Source organism: Anastrepha ludens, chromosome 2 (genome assembly GCF_028408465.1).
Source record: "Anastrepha ludens isolate Willacy chromosome 2, idAnaLude1.1, whole genome shotgun sequence".
NCBI lineage: Eukaryota > Metazoa > Arthropoda > Insecta > Diptera > Tephritidae > Anastrepha > Anastrepha ludens.
In genome coordinates this window covers 75,534,033-75,553,081 of record NC_071498.1, presented here as the reverse complement: position 1 = coordinate 75,553,081, position 19,049 = coordinate 75,534,033, and the positions used below count along the sequence as shown (strand labels likewise).

Genomic DNA, 19,049 nt, shown 5'->3' with positions numbered 1-19,049 from the left:
CGTGTTTATTTATTAATTTAACGTGAACTATGTGTATGTATACATAATATCTTAAATTAATAGATTATTTTCCACACTTCATCTAATATTTGTGCGTGTAAGTCGGGTATCTAATAATTGTAAGTATAAAAGAAGTTAACAATTAATTGTATCCCATTTTCCCAATAAACAACTTAATCAAGAATGATAGAAGAGAGGACTGCATACTTCAATGTCATAAACAAACTGATTGGAGAGGAAGAGAAATTAAATTTTAAATAAGCACATAAAAAAAGTGAGTAGCAGTTAATTTAAATAGGGATATATATAAGTAAAATCGAGCAGTAGTGAAAGGAAAAGAAACAAATCTTTGATGATATATGTAAGTGCACCCAATGTTTACTAATATTTTCGATTCCCGAGAGTTAGTCTCTCGCACAGATTAATTACGAGTATATTAATAATTATTTTTAATCCAATTATCAGTCATTTCATTTTAAGTTTCATATATGTATATACATACATAAATAAGTCAAAACCATTCAAAAACCCACCAACAAACGATGCATAAACTTGAACTTCGTACTTTTCTCTGAAACGAAAATACAAATACCCAGTTTTCTTACTACCTGATCTGGTTTAATTGGTTCATGCTAGTTTATAAAGAACTTGTTTTGGTAAAAGGAGTAAAGAAATTCATCGTTAAGATATTTCAATCATATTTTTAAAATAACCTATAGCTTTCACCAAAGTGGGATAGCGAAGTGAAGGATACTAGAGAGTAACAAAGAACTAATAGTACTAGTTTCCACTAAATCAGTGTGCAGTGTTATAATATGTGCCTAATATTTATTGTCAATATTAGGTAAGGTACCCTCTGAGTGTCTGAGATAACATTTTCTTCTGGTCTCATGCTTGATATAGAGTACAGCTCCCGACTTTGTTCCCTCATTTTCGAACAGCCAAGGCAAATGAGAAACGAGTACCCACACACCTGTAATTCGAGCAATACCTTTGATTATTTTGACTTTCTTGAGAATACTTTTATTACTGTTTTCCAAATTATTTATACACAGAGATTAAAATATTGCCAAGCCCGAAAATTTCGAACAAACATTTAGCAGTAGGGAAATGAGCCAGTATCGAACTACTCCCACTGTTCGATGCCCGAATATCTGGAGCATTACTATATAGTCATTTATGTACATGCGATTTCACGGATGTTGCAGAAAATCTAAGAAACGGTTCGGGGCCCAAACAAGTGGAACATTAATATAAAAACTAATTTTACTAATATTGTATTTACCTCTATTGACGATAGCATAGTATTGCAGTGATAGTCAAGCTGAGCTTGGAGGTGTCCCATATATTTTTCCAGATAAACTTTATTAACCTAAGTATTCCAAACTCTTCTGGTTGATTCCCATAAGGAATAAAAAAGCCCTGCTCCATAGCCAAATTCTGACTTAGATGCCTTCGTAAATAGTATGAAAGCTGGTTCCTATGGCACAAACCACTGGTCCTGATATGACATCAAACCTTCAAGGTCATGATTGTTCAAAAAATCTCAACATATAGAGGGATTTTAAAGCCACCCAAAAGGAACAAATCTAGGGTGGTCCATGAGTAAAGCATTATCCCATAGTCGGTCTCTACCAGAAATAACCATATTTTCTTAATTTAATTTTGAATGGGTAGTTTTTAAGCCCTAGTCAAGAAAGAAACATAAAAACAATTCTAATTGGACCTGTTGTTTTCTCGGTATCAGGAGGTCGAAGAATCGACCGCTGGCCAAAACCCGTCAAGTATGTAAAAAAATCTTTCTTTTATAATTTTTAAAGCTCTAATTAGGTGCTTTTACTTAACAGAAGAACAATTATTATAAAACAAAATTCTTCTTCTTAATTGGCGCGATAACCGCTTACGCGATTTTGGCCGAGATTAACAAAGCGCGCCAGTCGTTTCTTTCTCGTGCTAACCGGCGCCAATTGGACACACCAAGTGAAGCCACGTCCTTCTCCACCTGATCTTTCCAACGCAGAGGAGGCCGCCCTCTTCCTCTGCTACCACCAGCTGGTACCGCATCGAATACTTTCAAAGCCGGAACGTTTGTATCCATTCGGACGACATGACCCAGCCAACGAAGCCGCTGGATCTTTATTCGCTGTGCTATGTCTATGTCGTCGTAAAGCTCATACAGCTCATCGTTCCATCGTCTGCGATATTCGCCGTTGCCAACGTGCAAAGGTCCAAAAATATTACGCAGAATCTTTCTCTCGAATACTCCAAGCGTCGCTTCATCGGATGCTGTTATCATCCAAGCTTCTGCGCCATACGTTAGGACGGGCATGATGAGAGTCTTGTAGAGTGTTAGCTTTGTTCGTCGAGAGAGGACTTTACTGCTCATTTGCCTACTTAGTCCAAAGTAGCACTTGCTGGCGAGAGAGATTCTACGTTGGATTTCAAGGCTGACATTGTTATCGGTGTTAATGCTGGTTCCTAAATAGACGAAGTCTTTTACAACCTCGAAAGTATAACTGTCTACAGTGACGTGAGTGTGCCGACTGTTTGTTTGTATAAAACAAACTAGTATATTGATAAATTGTTTTCGATATTCATTAAAGGATCTAGTATTTAAATAGGTGCTGTAATGTTAACAAGTGAATATAATACTTTTCTTGCCTAAATTACAGCACCGATATTTATTTTTAAGACGTCTCATCACGGCGTATATCTTTCTATTAATCCATGTATTGAACATTGCGTTACCAAGAATGTTAAACCATATTGGCTGTCACCATTTCTTTCCGCGTATATAGTAGATCTACGTCACCCATGCCATGATTATACTCCTGAATAATCAAATTAATGATCCAATGCTCCTCGCGTTTCCTTTTTGAAAATCGAAGCCCGTTCAGTAAGCATATAGGTGATGATGAAAATAAATGTGAGTGCAAATATTATAGTACTTGGAGCTAGATACGTTATAGAGCAATTTCAAAACAGTGCGCCAAGACTATCTTTATGAACTTATGGTGAAAACGGCGACTTAAATATAAAACGACTCGGTTTTCTTTTGATGAAAAATTTGCAAGAGTGTCGGTCAAAATATAAACTCATACGTTCATCTATTGAAATTATATGCCAAAAAACTTTGTATATTTTATTGACAGCACGAATAACGAGGAACTTTGGCGTATCGGTCTGCTGTATTTAAATCAGTATTAGCATTAGTATTGAGATGTAAAAACCTTTTAATTATTTAGAACCGATTACGACTCATCGCTTGTTTCACTATTGGAATTCCAATGTCGGGTCAATCAGACCAACAATAATGGTCAATATGTGGCAAGAAAAAAACATCACGACGCACACCACAAATAGGAGGAGGAGCTTGGCAAAACACCCAAAAAAAGCGTGTACGCGCCAATTATGGCAAGGTATGATGCCCCAAGATGTACAAAATACCAATAAATCTACGAAAAGAAAGACTTGGGGGTCATATTTACATCAAAAATGTCATTTTCCAAACATATAGACTTTATGATTGCCAAGTCTAGATCTATGCTTGGATTTGTAATAAGGAATTCGAGGGAGTTCCAGGATATCTCTACGCTGAAAAATTTGTATTTTTCTCTTGTGAGATCAAACCTCGAATATTGCAGCATCATTTGGGATCCATTCTATATGGGTTCATCTTTAAGAATTGAGAAGGTTCAAAAACGTTTCACTCGATTTGCTATTTATTCACTTCGTTGGCCTTGCAGTTTGCCTGCATATAAAAGTAGATGTCTTTTGTTAGCACTGCCAACTTTAGAAATGCGGAGAAAAACTTCATCGGTAATGTTTATAAGAGACATAGTTACGAATCATATCAAATGTCACTTCTTGCTGGAGCTAATACTCTTTAATTGTCCCACTCGTAACCTAAGACTCAGCAATATGTTCCATTTAACTTATCACAAGACCAATTTTAGTCGAAATGAACCGCTCACACGTTGTATAAGACAGTCTAACCAATTATGCAAACATTTGGATATATTCTCTAACTCACGAGAGACTTTCAAATCAAGACTTAATCTGGAGATACACTTTTTGAATTGTGACTAATGTATCTCACAGTATTGTTTACCATAAATTATATTTAAGCTTTAATATTAGTAATCTATTTAAGTTATACTTTAATTGATGAATAAATAAATAAATAAATAAATAAATAAATAAATAAATAAATATTTCTATTGATGTAACGTTGATGGTAGCATTCTGTAGATTTACAAATCCATTTGTGCAGTGCGTTATCAATGAAGTTAGAAAATGTAGCGCGGAGATTTACAGCCTGCAAGAAAAATTGAATATACATATTGTTACGAATTTTGTTACGTTAAAATCCAAATAAATTTCTCACAACAAGTCCTCTGAGTTCGAACACTAGAATGCCAAATAGAAGTCCCAAATTAAATGGCAACACAATTTACTTGCTCCATTACATTTTGTTTATCGCTTACAAGTTCATCTTACATCGGAATACCCTATATGCATGCACCTTTGCTTATATACATACATTTGCTTAATAACTATCGTAATTTCTAGGCCTCGAAGCTCGGATCTTCTGATGAGTCCTGTTGTTGTAGCAGCTTACTAAGCACTGTTTGTGTGATGTAGTCACCTGTCCTCTTCGGCTAATGGTGCTCATACTCAACGACGTTACCGTAGTCCCTGTCTGTTGTCCGTCAGATACACACAAATTGCGCAAAACTTGAGTCCATAGAAAATAGCTGCTTTCGTTTGGTTACATTTTTACACAATATATCGGTTTGTGTGGGTTTGTGTTTGGCTGTTTCGACGCAATGTTGTCATTCATATATGTATTTGCATACATACTGTTACGAATTTTCTTACGAAAAAATTTAAATAAATCTCTTACGATCGCTGGATTATTGAATAAAACACAAAAATGAATGGTAACGCACTTGTTTTACTTTATTTCCAAAACTTTACTTCTAAATGTACACTCTATTACTTTTCGTTTATTTACTCACATGCTTAATTTCTAACTGAATACCCCATCCGCATGCACCTCGGCCTTAACTTAATAACTATTGTAATTTCTAGATCTGGCAGTTCGCATCTTCTAGCGAGTTATTTTTTAGCAGCAACTTACTAGTCATCTACGTGTAACTCATATAGCGGTAGACCCAGAAAGCGTGCACTGCCTCATTATTTGCTGCCGCCATCAAGGCTAATTCATGTTTTCTTTTGGCCTTTCGTTCGCTCTTCTTGCCAGACGGCTCGTGATTGTAACACTACTTCTAAACAAATCTGCGTTACCAGTTACAATTTTTCATTGTATAATAAACCAAAGTCAAATACCAACAAATGCAAATAGTTAATTATCTATAATTAACAGTATAAATTTGCCGAAGTTTGTTTTGTTAATGATTTCAAAATGTACTGTTTCCCAACACTTTGTGGTGAGAGAGCAACCAGCTGACACGTTTTCTCGGAACATTCAAAACTTTTCATTTACACACGTACACGTCACGTAAGGGAACAATTGTGAGTTTTAATTTACATGGCGCTCTCATAAGATTGATCGTGTCAGCTGGCATGGAACGTACGTTTACCTCGGTGAGTGTGAGCACCATAATTCATTTAATGGTAGACCCAGAAAGCGTGCTGTCTTGTTGTTGTAGCAGTATACTGTCACGCTATCTGCTGTTACCATCAAGGCGAATGCGTGTTTTGTTTCGGTATCCCACTCGCTCGATATTGGTGTCAGTTAGTTCGCGAAGTTTCACCATTCTAACAATATAGGTATGCACATATAAGCAAGATGAATTGAATAGTGGAGGCGGTTCCATTAGAAAACAGTTACTTTTTTCGCGATTTTGACAAGTCTAATGTCAGCTCCCTTCGCAATATAAAACAAACGAAAGTGGGAGAAATTACATGTTTTTGAAAATTCAGTGAAAGGCTAATATACTAAACTAAACAAACTAATGCAAATGAAGTGTTAAATTGTTAAAGCACAAATGAATATAAAGCCTCCAAATGCAGTTGTTTGCGTATTTACGCGGAAGACGCTGCGACTGGCAAGTATGTATGTGTGCATATAATTTCTTCTGTTTGGTTGTTTCCATTGCTTTCGCCAACTCTTCTTTCTCACAAATAAGTAATTCCCCTTGCATTTTCTTGTTTATTATTAATAAACTCTTACGACACGGCGATTTCGGAAGGCGCAATCTTTTTCTCTATCGTTCTTGAAATATAAGCTTATACAGAATATATAGGTATACATAGGGTAAAGGGTTTTCTAATAACAGGTGTTATTTTGAATAGCCTATCGCTATCCAGAGATAATTAACAATTTTTTATGGCTGGAATTGGATTGATCTGGTCGTTTATTTTCAACGTAGCGCCGTGCCACACAAGCAACAAAACCATTAAACTTTTACGGGAAAAGTTTCCGGACCGTGTTATCTCTCGAAGAGGTGATCAAAATTGGCCATCGAGATCTTGTGATTTAACACCTTGTGACTATTTTCTCTGGGGTCACGTGAAAGAGAAGGTCTGCGGCAACCACCCAGGGTGGATTCAAGACCTCAAAGATGGAATTAGGTTCGTGGGGTCATTTGCCTGATGTTATTTTCCACTATTAACGGCATATCTTCCTCTTTATAATGAAATAAATATCGGTTAATTTATATTAAAAAATAGCATTTTTCTTTGAAATTCAAAATAACACCTCTGTTTGGAAAATCCTATATAAGCAGATATCGATATCTCTATGCTCGATTAACTTCACGAAAAATTTGCATGCGAAAGCAGCAATAAAGTTATCGAGTAAGATTCGCTGCTAGCGAGTATGGTTGTACCTCATTAAACTGGTATAACTCACTGCCCTAAAACACATACAATTTAAGGCGGCTCTATTCCCGCATTGCCAATATATGTACATATGTTCATTTATACCAGTTACTTCATCTATTCCCCACTTATTAACGCTTGGCGAAGAAGAGGTCTAATGACTCAGACGCTTTCCAATGTCAGTTCTTCTATTTTGACTGCTGGATTTTTCTTGTGTATTTAAAAATTGTTGGGTTTTCGCCATGCCGGGTCAACAAAGTCTTTTTTTATCCGGTTATTGTGTCACTTTTTCATCAGTCACATAATCCAGTGTAAGAATTTTTGTAGTCTTACTTTTTACAGTTCGTTAACAATATTCTTTATCACTACACAGTACTTTTATGTACAATTTTGTGATGCAAATTTAAAGGTGTTGCCAGACTTAACACCGCAAATTTAATAAAGGGTGTTTTTTTTAGAGGTTAGGTTTTCAAGATGAAATAAAACGTATATAATTTAATGTTATGGCCAAGAATTTAGCTTTATTATAAAGATAAGGGTTTGCCATTACACACAAAATGATTTCGGGCAAGTGGCCGCCGCGGCTGGCTCGAATAAATTCCAGCCGAGAGGCCCAATTTTCGACCACTTTTTGCAGCAATTGGGGCCGTATGTCAGCAATAACGCCCCGAATATTCTCTTCCAAGACGTCAATCGTCTCGGGCTTATCTGCGTAGACAAGCGACTTCACATAGCCCCACAAGAAATAGTCCAGCGGTGTTATATCGCACGATCTTGGAGGCCACGCCACAGGTCCACGGCGCTCACCAAAAGTTTCCTTCAATAAATCGATTGTTGCGTTGGCTGTATGGCATGTAGCGCCGTCTTGTTGGAACCAAAGGTCGTCCACATCAACATCGTCCAATTCAGGCACGAAAAAGTCATTAATCATGGCTCTATAGCGCTCTCCATTGACTGTAACATTATGGCCGGCTTCATTTTTAAAGAAATATGGACCAATGATTCCCTCTGCCCATAGAGCAAACCAAACAGTGACTTTTTGAGGATGTAACGGCGTCTCAGCAATGGCTTGTGGATTATGTTCACTCCAAATGCGACAATTTTGCTTATTGACATACCCATTCAACCAAAAGTGAGCTTCAAAATTTTCTTGTGAAAATCGGGATCGGTGGCCATCTCGTTTTGGGCCCATTCACCGAACGTGCGACGCGCTTGATGGTCGTTCGGCTTCAATTCTTGCACGAGTTGGATTTTGTAAGCCCGCAAACCAAGATCCTTCCGCAAAATCTTACATAAAGTGGATAGGCACATCTCCAATTGCTGCGCGCGATGGCGGATGGACTCATTCGGGTCTTCTTCGATACTCTGCTCCACAGCAGCAATAGCGTCTTCGGTGCGCACTGTACGACGTCTCTGAGGATGCGTATTATCCACTAGAGCAAACGTGGTGCGAAACCGATCCATGGTTAATCGAATTAGTGACTCTGATGGACGATTATGTCGACCGAATATTGGACGCAGCGCGCGATGCGTCGCGCGAAACGAACCATTATTTTCGTAATAAATTTGCACGATTTGCAAACGTTGTTCAGGTGTAAGTCTATTTATTATGAAATGGCAAACCAAACTGAGCATAAATCAAGTGACAGCTGTCAAAAAGACCATCTACGAAAAAAGTAGTGCCAACTTGAAAACCTAACCTCTAAAAAAACACCCTTAGATTCTAAAATACTAAATCTAAAATCTTTAATTCATATTTAATAATCTTAATTTTTGTAAAAACCGATCAGCCGATAACACAGAAAATACAGGGTTGTACAGCAAAAAGTATATATATAATGTGAAATTATTTTACAATCTCGGATTTCGGAAAAGATATTTTGCATGGTTTAGGGTTTGTTATAATGTAACATGGGTAATTTTAGCCAAAGTATAACGACTTTTTTAAGGAAACTTGGTGGAGATATTATATTAGGGAGTGGTACCGGACTCCCGTTTTATTCCGGAAATAATAGTTTTGTAATTATTTGACTTAATTGACCCATTATCATATATATTTTTCTAAAATTCACTTAAATTCAGAAACAAAACAAAAAAATACACTCACTTGGGTATTTTTATTTATTTTTATACTGGTATTACAGATATTTCAATGAAAAGTAAACGCAAATGCGCTTACTAATATCATCATTTTACAATTTAATTTCAGTGTTGCTGATGACGTCTTAATTTTTTGATGGTTTAATTTTTGGTTTAATAGTTTTAATGCGAAAAGAAGTTCTACGAAAAAATTCTACAAATCTATTAAAACTCTTCTAAACGGCGCTCCTGTAAAATCAATTTTGTATGTTTATATTTTCGAAAATGCTTCTCAATACTAAACTAAAACAAAAAAAAAAGGAATATTTACAAACAACCCTCCAGTGAGCATCTGTGCAAGCGAACTTCGTTCTTATTTGAGGTGTCTGGCAACACCAACGTTTAGCTAAATTACAGCTAATCGACATTTTTAAAGCGACAAAAATGCATTGTTGTATGAAACGTAACAAACAATGAACTGAATATTGTTGACAGATGACAGACGAAAAAAACAAAATATTTGGGAAGGTTTAAAAATACTCCTAGCGATATCTATGGACTAATAACTGAAAGTCTCACTTCATAGGTATATACCTATTGATGGAGCGAGAATTTTTCGCATTTCCCATTTTATCATCCAAATATATTAGGTCGTAAAGCTCACAACTTCAGAATGGCAGAGGTTTTTCAGTCTGTCGGCATGCAAGCGTTCATGCTTTTTTTATGACAGTATAAATTGTTTCTACCTCCAGATCTCTATGTACATAAGCCTGAGTTTCTTTTATGACATGGGGCCTTTACACAGCGTCTTATTACTTCTGGAACGGTTGTATAACACTGACATTTTGTTGATAAGTGTAGCCTCAGAGTTGAATCCCGAGCGTTTACATTGGTTGTTGTTGTTGTTCTTGTAGCAGTAGTACAATACCCGTCAGTGCAAGGTATGTCACCGGTCTTCATCTAAAGGTAGGCCCAGGAAGCAAGCTGCTTCGACAGGTTCCGATGACGATTATTATCATTATCAATTTCCACTGAATATTCATCCGCAATTACATCATTTAGAGGAGATCTTGTATCAAATTCAATGCTTGAGTCATTCCGTGTAATTTTGGTTTCACCCACTGGTACAATGTTAATTTCAAGCAAATTTTCCGTTAAATCACTAGCATCAAAATCTTCATTCCAAGTCTTAGCTATAAATCTTCGATTACGTCTAAAATCATTATCAAATGAATCCCTAATAATGTATGATCTATCATTAACATTGCCAACTATTCTGCCATTGCTTTCCATTATTTTTGAAGATTACCAAATCACCTATGTGTAGTGTTGGTAATGACTTCGCATTCCGATCATAGTAGTATTTTTGCCTCATTTTTGTATCCTCAATTTTCTTCCGAATTTCTTTTTCTGCGATATTGTTTCTGACAAGAATTTGTTCCGATACTGGAAGACCCGTTTTATTCAACCGCCCAAAGAATAATTCCGATGAAGTTGTTTGCAAATTTGCAACCGTTGTTGTACTCGTATTATATTCCAGTATTCTATACTGAAATTTATTCACTTCATTTATCTCAAAGCATCGTTTGAGAATGCTTTTTTGCTATGGCAACACCCTTTTCCGCAAGTCCGTTCCTCTGAGCATACGTTGGACTTAAATATCGCACTTGAATATTGAATTTTCTACCAAATTGTTCATATTCACGAGTTAAATGGAACATTGTCTGATTTGAGAATTGTTGGTCCGTTGACACGATGTGATACGGATATTTTTTACTGATCTCCTGAACCAATGGCTCGTTTTGATTATTCTGTTTAAATTTTTCGAAAACATTGCATGCTAAAACCAATTTTTTGATTTGATCGTTCATACCCGGCCAATAATAAAACATTCTTGCACGTGCAAGCGTGTTTCCTATTCCAAGATGTGGTGCATGTAACCATTTTGCCATTTTGGCCTACAATTGTTTTGGAATAACCAATCTGTGATTGAGGAACACTAATCCATTTTCAAAATGCAATTCTGATTTAAGTTTGTGAAACTTTTTGCAATAATCATTCAAATGATGATACCCCGGCCACCCATTAACTATAAAATTAAAAATCCCTTTAAGATCATTATCTGATTCCAATAACTGTCTATAATAATTATAATTGTCTTCCGACACAGGCAGCTCTTGTGACAGCATGAATTACCTCAGACATTACGTTCAATTCCGATGCATCATTCAATTGCGCACGTGACTGACAATCCGCATTTAACATGCTTTTTCCGGGTTTATAGATCACATTTATTAATGGATATTTTAATAAGAGCATTAACATCTTTTGTAAACTCATAGATACGTCATCGACATCACATTTGACAAGTGTTTTCAATGGTTTGTGATCACTTTCAACTGTGAATTCACGTCCATAAATGAAGTAATGAAATCTGTCACATGCAAACACAATAACTAAACGTTCTTTCTCTATTTGCGCCCATTTTTATTCATTCTTTGCCAATGTTCTTGATGCAAAGGCTATTGGATGCCCCTCTTGAATCAGAACTGATCCAAGTCCATTTTGCGATGCGTCCGTTTGATAACAACGGGCTTATTTCGATCATAAGCCATTAAAATTGGATCCGATATAATAATCTTTAATAGTTCCGATAATTCCCCTTCATGCTTATTATTCCATTGAAATTTCACATCTTTCATGGTTAAATTTCTTAATTCCAACGTTAATTTGGACAGATTTGGGATAAATCTGCTGAGATATTCAAAAAGCCCCAATAATCGCATAACACCATGTTTATCAGTTGGTCTTTTTCTATCTCAAATGGCCTGAATGTGTATTTCCCGATTTAATCGTACCATTTAAGAGAATATGACCCATGAGTTTTACTTGCGATTTGCGATATTGAAATTTTTCCGGATTAAATTTGATATTATTAGTGCGTGCATGCTCTAGAACCATTGACAGAATTTTGTCGTGTTCAATTTCGTTTTCGGCAAGAATACCGATGTCATCAAAATAGACAAGCACGCCAGAAATATCACCAAATATGCGAATCACAATTCTTTGAAAAATTTCCGGTGCACGATATAACTCAAATGGAAGTCAATTGAATTTGTATCGACCGAAAGGTGTCACGAATGTGGTAAATTCAGAACTCTTTTCATCAATTTGTGTTTGCCAAAACCCATTGGAGCAATCAAGTACTATAAATATTCTTTTATTTGACAGTTCCTAAGTAAAATTATCAATTGTTAGAATTAAGAAATGTTCCCATTTAATACATTCATTTAAAGGTTTCGGATCCAAACTCACCATTTGGTTTTTCAACTATTTGTAAATTATTAACCCAGTCAGTTGGATGTGTGATCCGTAGCAGCTGTGACCACCTTGCGGGATCCGCGTTCGCCTGCGCGGACATCAGTGGTTATGGGAAGAGTGGTGAATGTGTCTTCGGTGAATTCAGCGAAGCCGGTCCAATTAGCTTTGTTAAAGTTAATATAGGAACGGTGGTTCGCGGAAACAAAGTCGGCAGGTCTCTCAATAGAGACGATAATGGGCAAGTGGTCTGATGCAAGCGATATTATAGGTCGCCAGGTTATGCTATTTATCAGACCAGTCACCTACAACCAATCGGTTTTCACCTCTGATGAGCGCACCTATATCAGGGTGATATCCTGCCGGGCAGCAGGTGACAGGGGGTATATAAATGTTAAAAATTTCGAGCTCGGCATCGCCTGACCGGACAGCTATACCTCGACTTTCTAAGGTGCTGTCCCTGCGGTCGATGCCTTCATCGATGAGACGATACTGCACTGTGTGGTGGCCACCACCGTTGTCTCGCTCGCGATCATGTCGGTGCACGTTATAGCCATCCCTGATAATCCGAGAAGAGCTGGCGTGCAGCTGGTTTCTTAGACCGCAGCTATTGGGATACCGTGTCGTCTCATAAAGTCAACTATCTCGTCAACCTTACTCGGGAGTCCGTTGCTGTTGATGTATCGAACATCTACTGGCGGGGCAACATGTGGCCACATACCGTGTGGACCCCTCCCTATGTGACCTAAGGCCTGAACAGGTCTTAAGTTGGCTCTACCCGTTGCACTTATTGCACCTAACCGAGGTGGAACCGTTTGTGGCATACGCAGCAATAGAATACCTCTGATCCAGCGTTGGATTCAATACCAGCCCTGAGGATAAGTATTTGGAGCAAGATTGCTGCAAGAAGTTGCTCCTTTGACGTAAGAGGTGGGGTGATATGCGGTTCATAAGACAGGGCTAGTTTACTGGGACCGCAGCCCTTAGTCAGGAAAACCCCGAGTCATTCCAGTAACGTAAAACCGGTTGCCATGGGAATGACACGTTGGTTTCAGTACTTGCTTGTATAAAATCAGCTTGTATGTCGAGAGCATCGAACGTAATCCTAGTAGGCAGCTTATCTGTCGATATATAAGTTGCAGGTATTAAACTAAAATTGAAGGGGCTGCATATCCGGCAGATTTCTAAAAATTATGATTACAAAGTTGAAACTTTTTTAAATTTGGTAAATTTTTTTTAATGGTGAACAAAGTTTGAAACTTGTTTATAAGATTCTTGTTTTTAATTGAAAGTTAACGAAAAAATATTGCATGAAATATACTGCGAATATTGTAAAAACATGAAGGGTCTTAATTAATGTTAGCACGAGTGTTAAATTTGGGTGGTTCCGAAATGACTCTAGAGCTATACTCTAATGGACTTTTTATCTTGTAATTTCCTACAGAATCCGAATCTTCTAGGAAAAATGTAACAGCAAAAACATTACCCATACATGTACGGGGAGTGCTGCTGGAGTGACAGTCCTTGGCCGGATATATAGTGAATTCGGGTCGTTCGTGCGAAGTCCATAAATTGTTTTTTCAAAAATCCTTTACTTTTGCGAATTGCCTCACGTAAACGTCTCATAACACTCAATTAATAGTCGTTATTAACGGTGTGACCTTCTGTCAAACATTCGTGGTGTAAAATACGCCTGATGTCTGTATTGCTGATGTCAACTCGGCCCCTTTTTTCGTAATATTCAGGTCCATTGGGACCAACATTGCTCTCTGATGGTTAATTTGCGGCTATTTATCTACTTTTCTTTTACTTTATTGATGTTCTCATCAGTTTTCGATGTTGACTACCTGTCACTACTTTCGTGACCTTCGATGGACCCACTATCTCTTCTGAAGCGTTCATGCTGCTCGAAACAGCTGTTTCCCAATATTTCTGAAGAATGTATCCCAATATTTCTAAGTTTTTTGCACCATTGAACATATTTTTAACTCAAAATTTAATACAAACTTGTTATAAGTTCAAATATATTCTTAAAACTGTAAAAACCGGAAACACGTGCAAAGGAATATTTACTCAAGACTAACGAAACAATTTTGGTAGGAATGTTAATCACAGATGTGGCAACCACCAAAAAAAAAAAACAGAACTCAAGCCATTTAACTTCAAGGGTCACTTGGCGACTGTTCCGGGAACTTTTTGATCAAGGTGGTATGTGTCATATGATAGCTTAGTTTTATATATGTATGAACCAAAGTTACGCGTTAACTTTCAACAACTTTTGTTTGCTGGCGGTTTTGTGCATTTTCTCAATATATCGAATGCTCTTCGAAAGATAAATTCATTTAAAAAACTGGAAAAATAAAATTTGTTAGGTAGAATTCTTAAAGTAAAATATTGAAGATCGCTTGAAGAAAACCTATTTTTAAGAAAAAAAAATGGCGACTTATCTTTGATTTAATAATAAAATAAATAAATATGTATATTAATTTATTTATATACAAGTGTGTTCTAAGGTTACGCATATACGCAATGCAAGTTACATAAGTAAAATCGAAATTGGAAAAAGCCGGATAAATCCGTAAAATGCTTGACAGAGCACATGATTTTAAGATTTTAGAGTATGAGTGCTGACACGGTGAGATGTAACAGGGTGAAGAAGTATGTGCTAAAAAATTATGTTAGGTTTGCAGACCATTCTTCTTGGTATATGGTAATGGTTTAGACAGAGAAGAAGACTTGAAAATTCTCAGGGGGCGGGAAAGATGTCATCTAGTTCTGGAGATTTGCACAGTTGGAAATACATAATTGACCATTCCACCTCTTTAAAGCTTATGATTGTGTATCCACTCAGATTGAACATCGTCCTGGTGCCCCCTTCAAGCCTGGGATAACCGAGCTCCTACAGGGCGGTTTCCGTTTTCCTTTTAGACTGTTTTAAGGAAACGCCATTATAAAAGCAGAGTTATATACGAGGTGTGTTAAAAAAATAAGGTCAAGGGTTTAAATTTCGCGGGCTACTTACATGCGACTGTCGATTATAAATATTTTTTTTTATATTGATACACTCGTCCCGAAAATATGTTGATGGTTTTAGCAATACACTTTGTTTGTGAGAGGCATAAATAAGACAAGTGTTTTGCGTGTTCGGCGATTTTCTGCTATCGACTCTTGGCTCTACTGGATTCTTCCATTGGCACGATTGGGCTTTGTTTTCAATGTCATAACCATATATCCATGATTCGTCACTAGTTATGACAAATCTGGATCATCTTTAACGTCATTCAACAATTCCTGAACGATGCCCAAAATTCAACCATTTTTTTCAGCAAAATCGATTGTTGTCTAATTGTGATTCGACGATTCTCCATAACAATTTTCGCCACTTTCTGAACATCTTCATCGGTTATTGATGTACTGGGGCGTTCAGAGCGAGTGCCGTCATTCCACTCGTAAACATTATTTTGGCTCAGAGTACTCTCCCCGAATGCTACTGTCAACATTTCAAATGTTTTTGAGCACTTAATTCCATTTTTTACACAAAATTTGATACAACCTTTGACCTTTCGATAGCAGAAAATCGCCGAACACGCAAAACACTTGTCTCACAAACAAACTAAACATACTATATTGCTCAAACCATGAAAAAAATAATAATCGAAAGGCGAACGTACGTAGCCCACACGTAAACACACCTTCTATTTTGGCAACAAAGTTCACTGCTTCGTTGAAACAACGATCTGCGATACTACGGAACGGAACGGTGGTGAGAATTGATTTACATGGAGCTTCATTAGTTTCATCGTGTCAGCTGATACGGGCGTACGTATACGTTGGTGAGTGTGAGCACCATTAGAAGGGCTCGCCCCATTAGTTTTTACGGTACGCTGAGCATACCGAGTGAAGGGTGTTTCTGAAGCAAAGCTGAAAGTGATGCTTTGTATTTGTATCGAAGCTCTCAAAAAAAGTTGAAACGAAATTTATAGACCATTAGTGAGAAAGAAGGTTGTCAATTACGGTACTCCTCTCCATTTGATGTGATTTGAAGTGACTCACCTAGAGTGTCGGTGTTGCTAAAGCCCCATAGTGAGTGGTGGGTATTGGAGTGATCGCCAATCACAATAGGAATGCTCCTGCGATTTGCCTCCTCTTCCACGCGTTGCAGTGCCAACAGATCAGTATCCTTTCCAGCTCCGTCCGATATACACTGTGTATTTGTCACTGTATTGAGAACCTAGAAATGATTACTTAGATAGTTACATTGGACCAGCATTGTTTTTTCTATTTGGAGAGAAAATATTATATTGCCCAAAGGTAATAAAAGCAAGCACGTAAAATATATAACATACTAGCAAACCCGGCCCCCTTCGCTGGGCACACTAAAATAGAATAGATATGGTTTAGAACAGAAAATATATGGTTTTCATATTTTTTATTTCTTTATTCTTTATTCAAGCGCTTTGGCATAAACAATATTTTTGGTTTTTCTATTTGTTTTTGAGTAAATATAAAATATAAATTGAAAATCAGGAAAAAAGAAGATTGTTTTTAAATTTCAAATCATCGCATATGAATAAACAATCGTCTTTTTTCCTGATCATCCATGAATTTTTCGTTTCAATTTATATGTTTTATTAAGCATTGGAGCTTTTTTAACCATTATCCATTTATATTTTTCAAAAAAAAACAAAACGAAAAAAATTTTTTTTTCCACGAACACATAATTTCATTCGGATTTCACATTAAATTCTCAAATTTCGTAAGAAATTATTCACTGTTCCAAAATCCACTCCAAAAAAATTCACAAACAATTTTTACATGTTGCACTTACGTTTTTTCCATATGGCATCCAAATCAGAAAGAAATATTGACACATTGTAACTCACACTGTCAATTTGACAGTTCAGTTCCGCCCCAAGCGTTAAAAAAGTAAAGACACGGCGGGTCCACGTTTTGGCATATATTTCGAGACCCTAGTCATCAATAGGTATGAAAATTACCTCGTATTAAAGCACTTATCAACAGCTTTCATTTGATATCCATATTGTACAAACACATTCTAGGGTCCACGTTTTGGTCTCTATCTCGAGACCCTAGTCACGGAGCGGATGGAAATACTCTGAACTAAAGCATTCACCAACAGCTTCCATTTGATACCCATATTGTACATACACATCTGAAGGTTACCCGGGTCCACGTTTTGACCTATATCTCGAGATCCTGTCTACCAATAGGTATCCAAACTATACGGAAACCATCTTCAATACCTCCTTAACAATGTGTGTAAATTTGGTTTAATTCGGTGCAAAGACACGGCGGGTCCACGTTTTGGCATATATTTCCAGACCCTAGTCATCAATAGGTATGAAAATTACCCCGTGTTAAAGCACTTATCAACAGCTTTCATTTGACACCCATATTGTACATACACAACCAAAGGTTACCCGGGTCCACGTTTTGACCTATATCTCGAGACCCCAGTCACGGAGCGGCATGAAAAATACTCTGTACTAAAGCATTCACCAACAGCTTCAATTTGATATCCATATTGTACAAACACATTCTAGGGTCCACGTTTTGGTCTCTATCTTGAGACCCTAGTCACGGAGCGGCATGAAAAATACTCTGAACTAAAGCATTCACCAACAGCTTCCATTTGATACCCATATTGTACATACACATCCGAAGGTTACCCGGGTCCACGTTTTGACCTATATCTCGAGCCCTATCCACCAATAGGTATCCAAACTATACGGAAACCATCTTCAATACCTTCTTAACATTGTGTGTAAGTTTGGTTTAATTCGGTGCAGACACGGCCGGTTAGCGAACACACACAAAAAGTTGACTTTATTTTATATATAAGATTTTTTTCAGTTTGTGTCCGAAAAATCCAAATATCTTACGGAACTCTATTTTTTTCCAAAATAAAATGTAATCCATGTTACTCTTGGATAATGTAGTTTTCGAATGGTGAAAGAATTTTTAAAATCGGTCCAGTAGTTTTTGAGCCTATTCGTTACAAACAAACAAAGTTTTCCTCTTTATAATATTAGTATAGATGGGCTGAAAAGTCCGGGCCCTAACACATACATAGATGACACTAGTTTTGTTGCTGTTTATTTATTTATTTAGTTATGACGTTGTTAAATTATAGTTTACAATTATCAAGTCTTTACAGTGTAATTTAGAGTTCAACATAGTTAATGCAACGCATATTCCCACTGCTTGGAAAGGAAGGGTCTAGTTTCTATCTAATCGGCAACGTTTTAACGGTGATTACAATAGCAGCCTCTTCAAAGTGTTCATGTTAACAGAATTTTTTATTTGAGTTGGTAGCTCTTTAGAACATTTTAATCCTTTATAGAATATATTTTTCTTATCAACTTCTGCTCTAAACAGTGGTAGTCTAAAACTATTACCTCCCCTGAGTAAATATGAATGGGTTTCGTTTATGTATTTAAGATTATGGTGCAGATAATACGGTAACTTGCCCTTTTATATACATATAATTGGCGTATACAACCATTTTGGGTGTTTGGCTGAGCTTCTCCTCCTGTTGGTGGGGTGCGTTTTGATGTTGTTCCACAAATGGGGGGACCTACAGTTTCAAGCCGACTCCGAACGGCAGATATATTTTATGAGGATCTTTTTCATGGCAGAAATACACTCGGAGGTTTGCCATTGCCTGCCGAGGGGCGACCGCTTTTAGAAACAACTTTTTCTTTATTTTGATCATCCACCGAGATTCGAACCTACGTTCTCTCTGAATTCCGAATGGTAGTCACGCACCAACCCATTCAGCT

At 37.0% G+C, this 19,049-nt stretch overlaps 1 protein-coding gene across 3 annotated transcripts in view; it reads right to left on the bottom strand.

Annotated features, from left to right (window-relative positions):
• LOC128871877 (protein distal antenna) overlaps window positions 1-19,049 on the bottom strand; it is a 54,781-nt gene that overhangs the window by 11,050 nt on the left and 24,682 nt on the right. For 2 of the 3 annotated variants that reach the window (XM_054114009.1, XM_054114010.1), the window contains exon 2: window positions 16,300-16,477. The exons of the other annotated variant lie outside the window; for it this stretch is intronic. In XM_054114009.1, coding sequence (XP_053969984.1) covers window positions 16,300-16,477 — 178 coding nt within the window. The remainder of the gene's footprint in view (window positions 1-16,299; window positions 16,478-19,049) is intronic. 3 annotated transcript variants of the gene reach the window in all.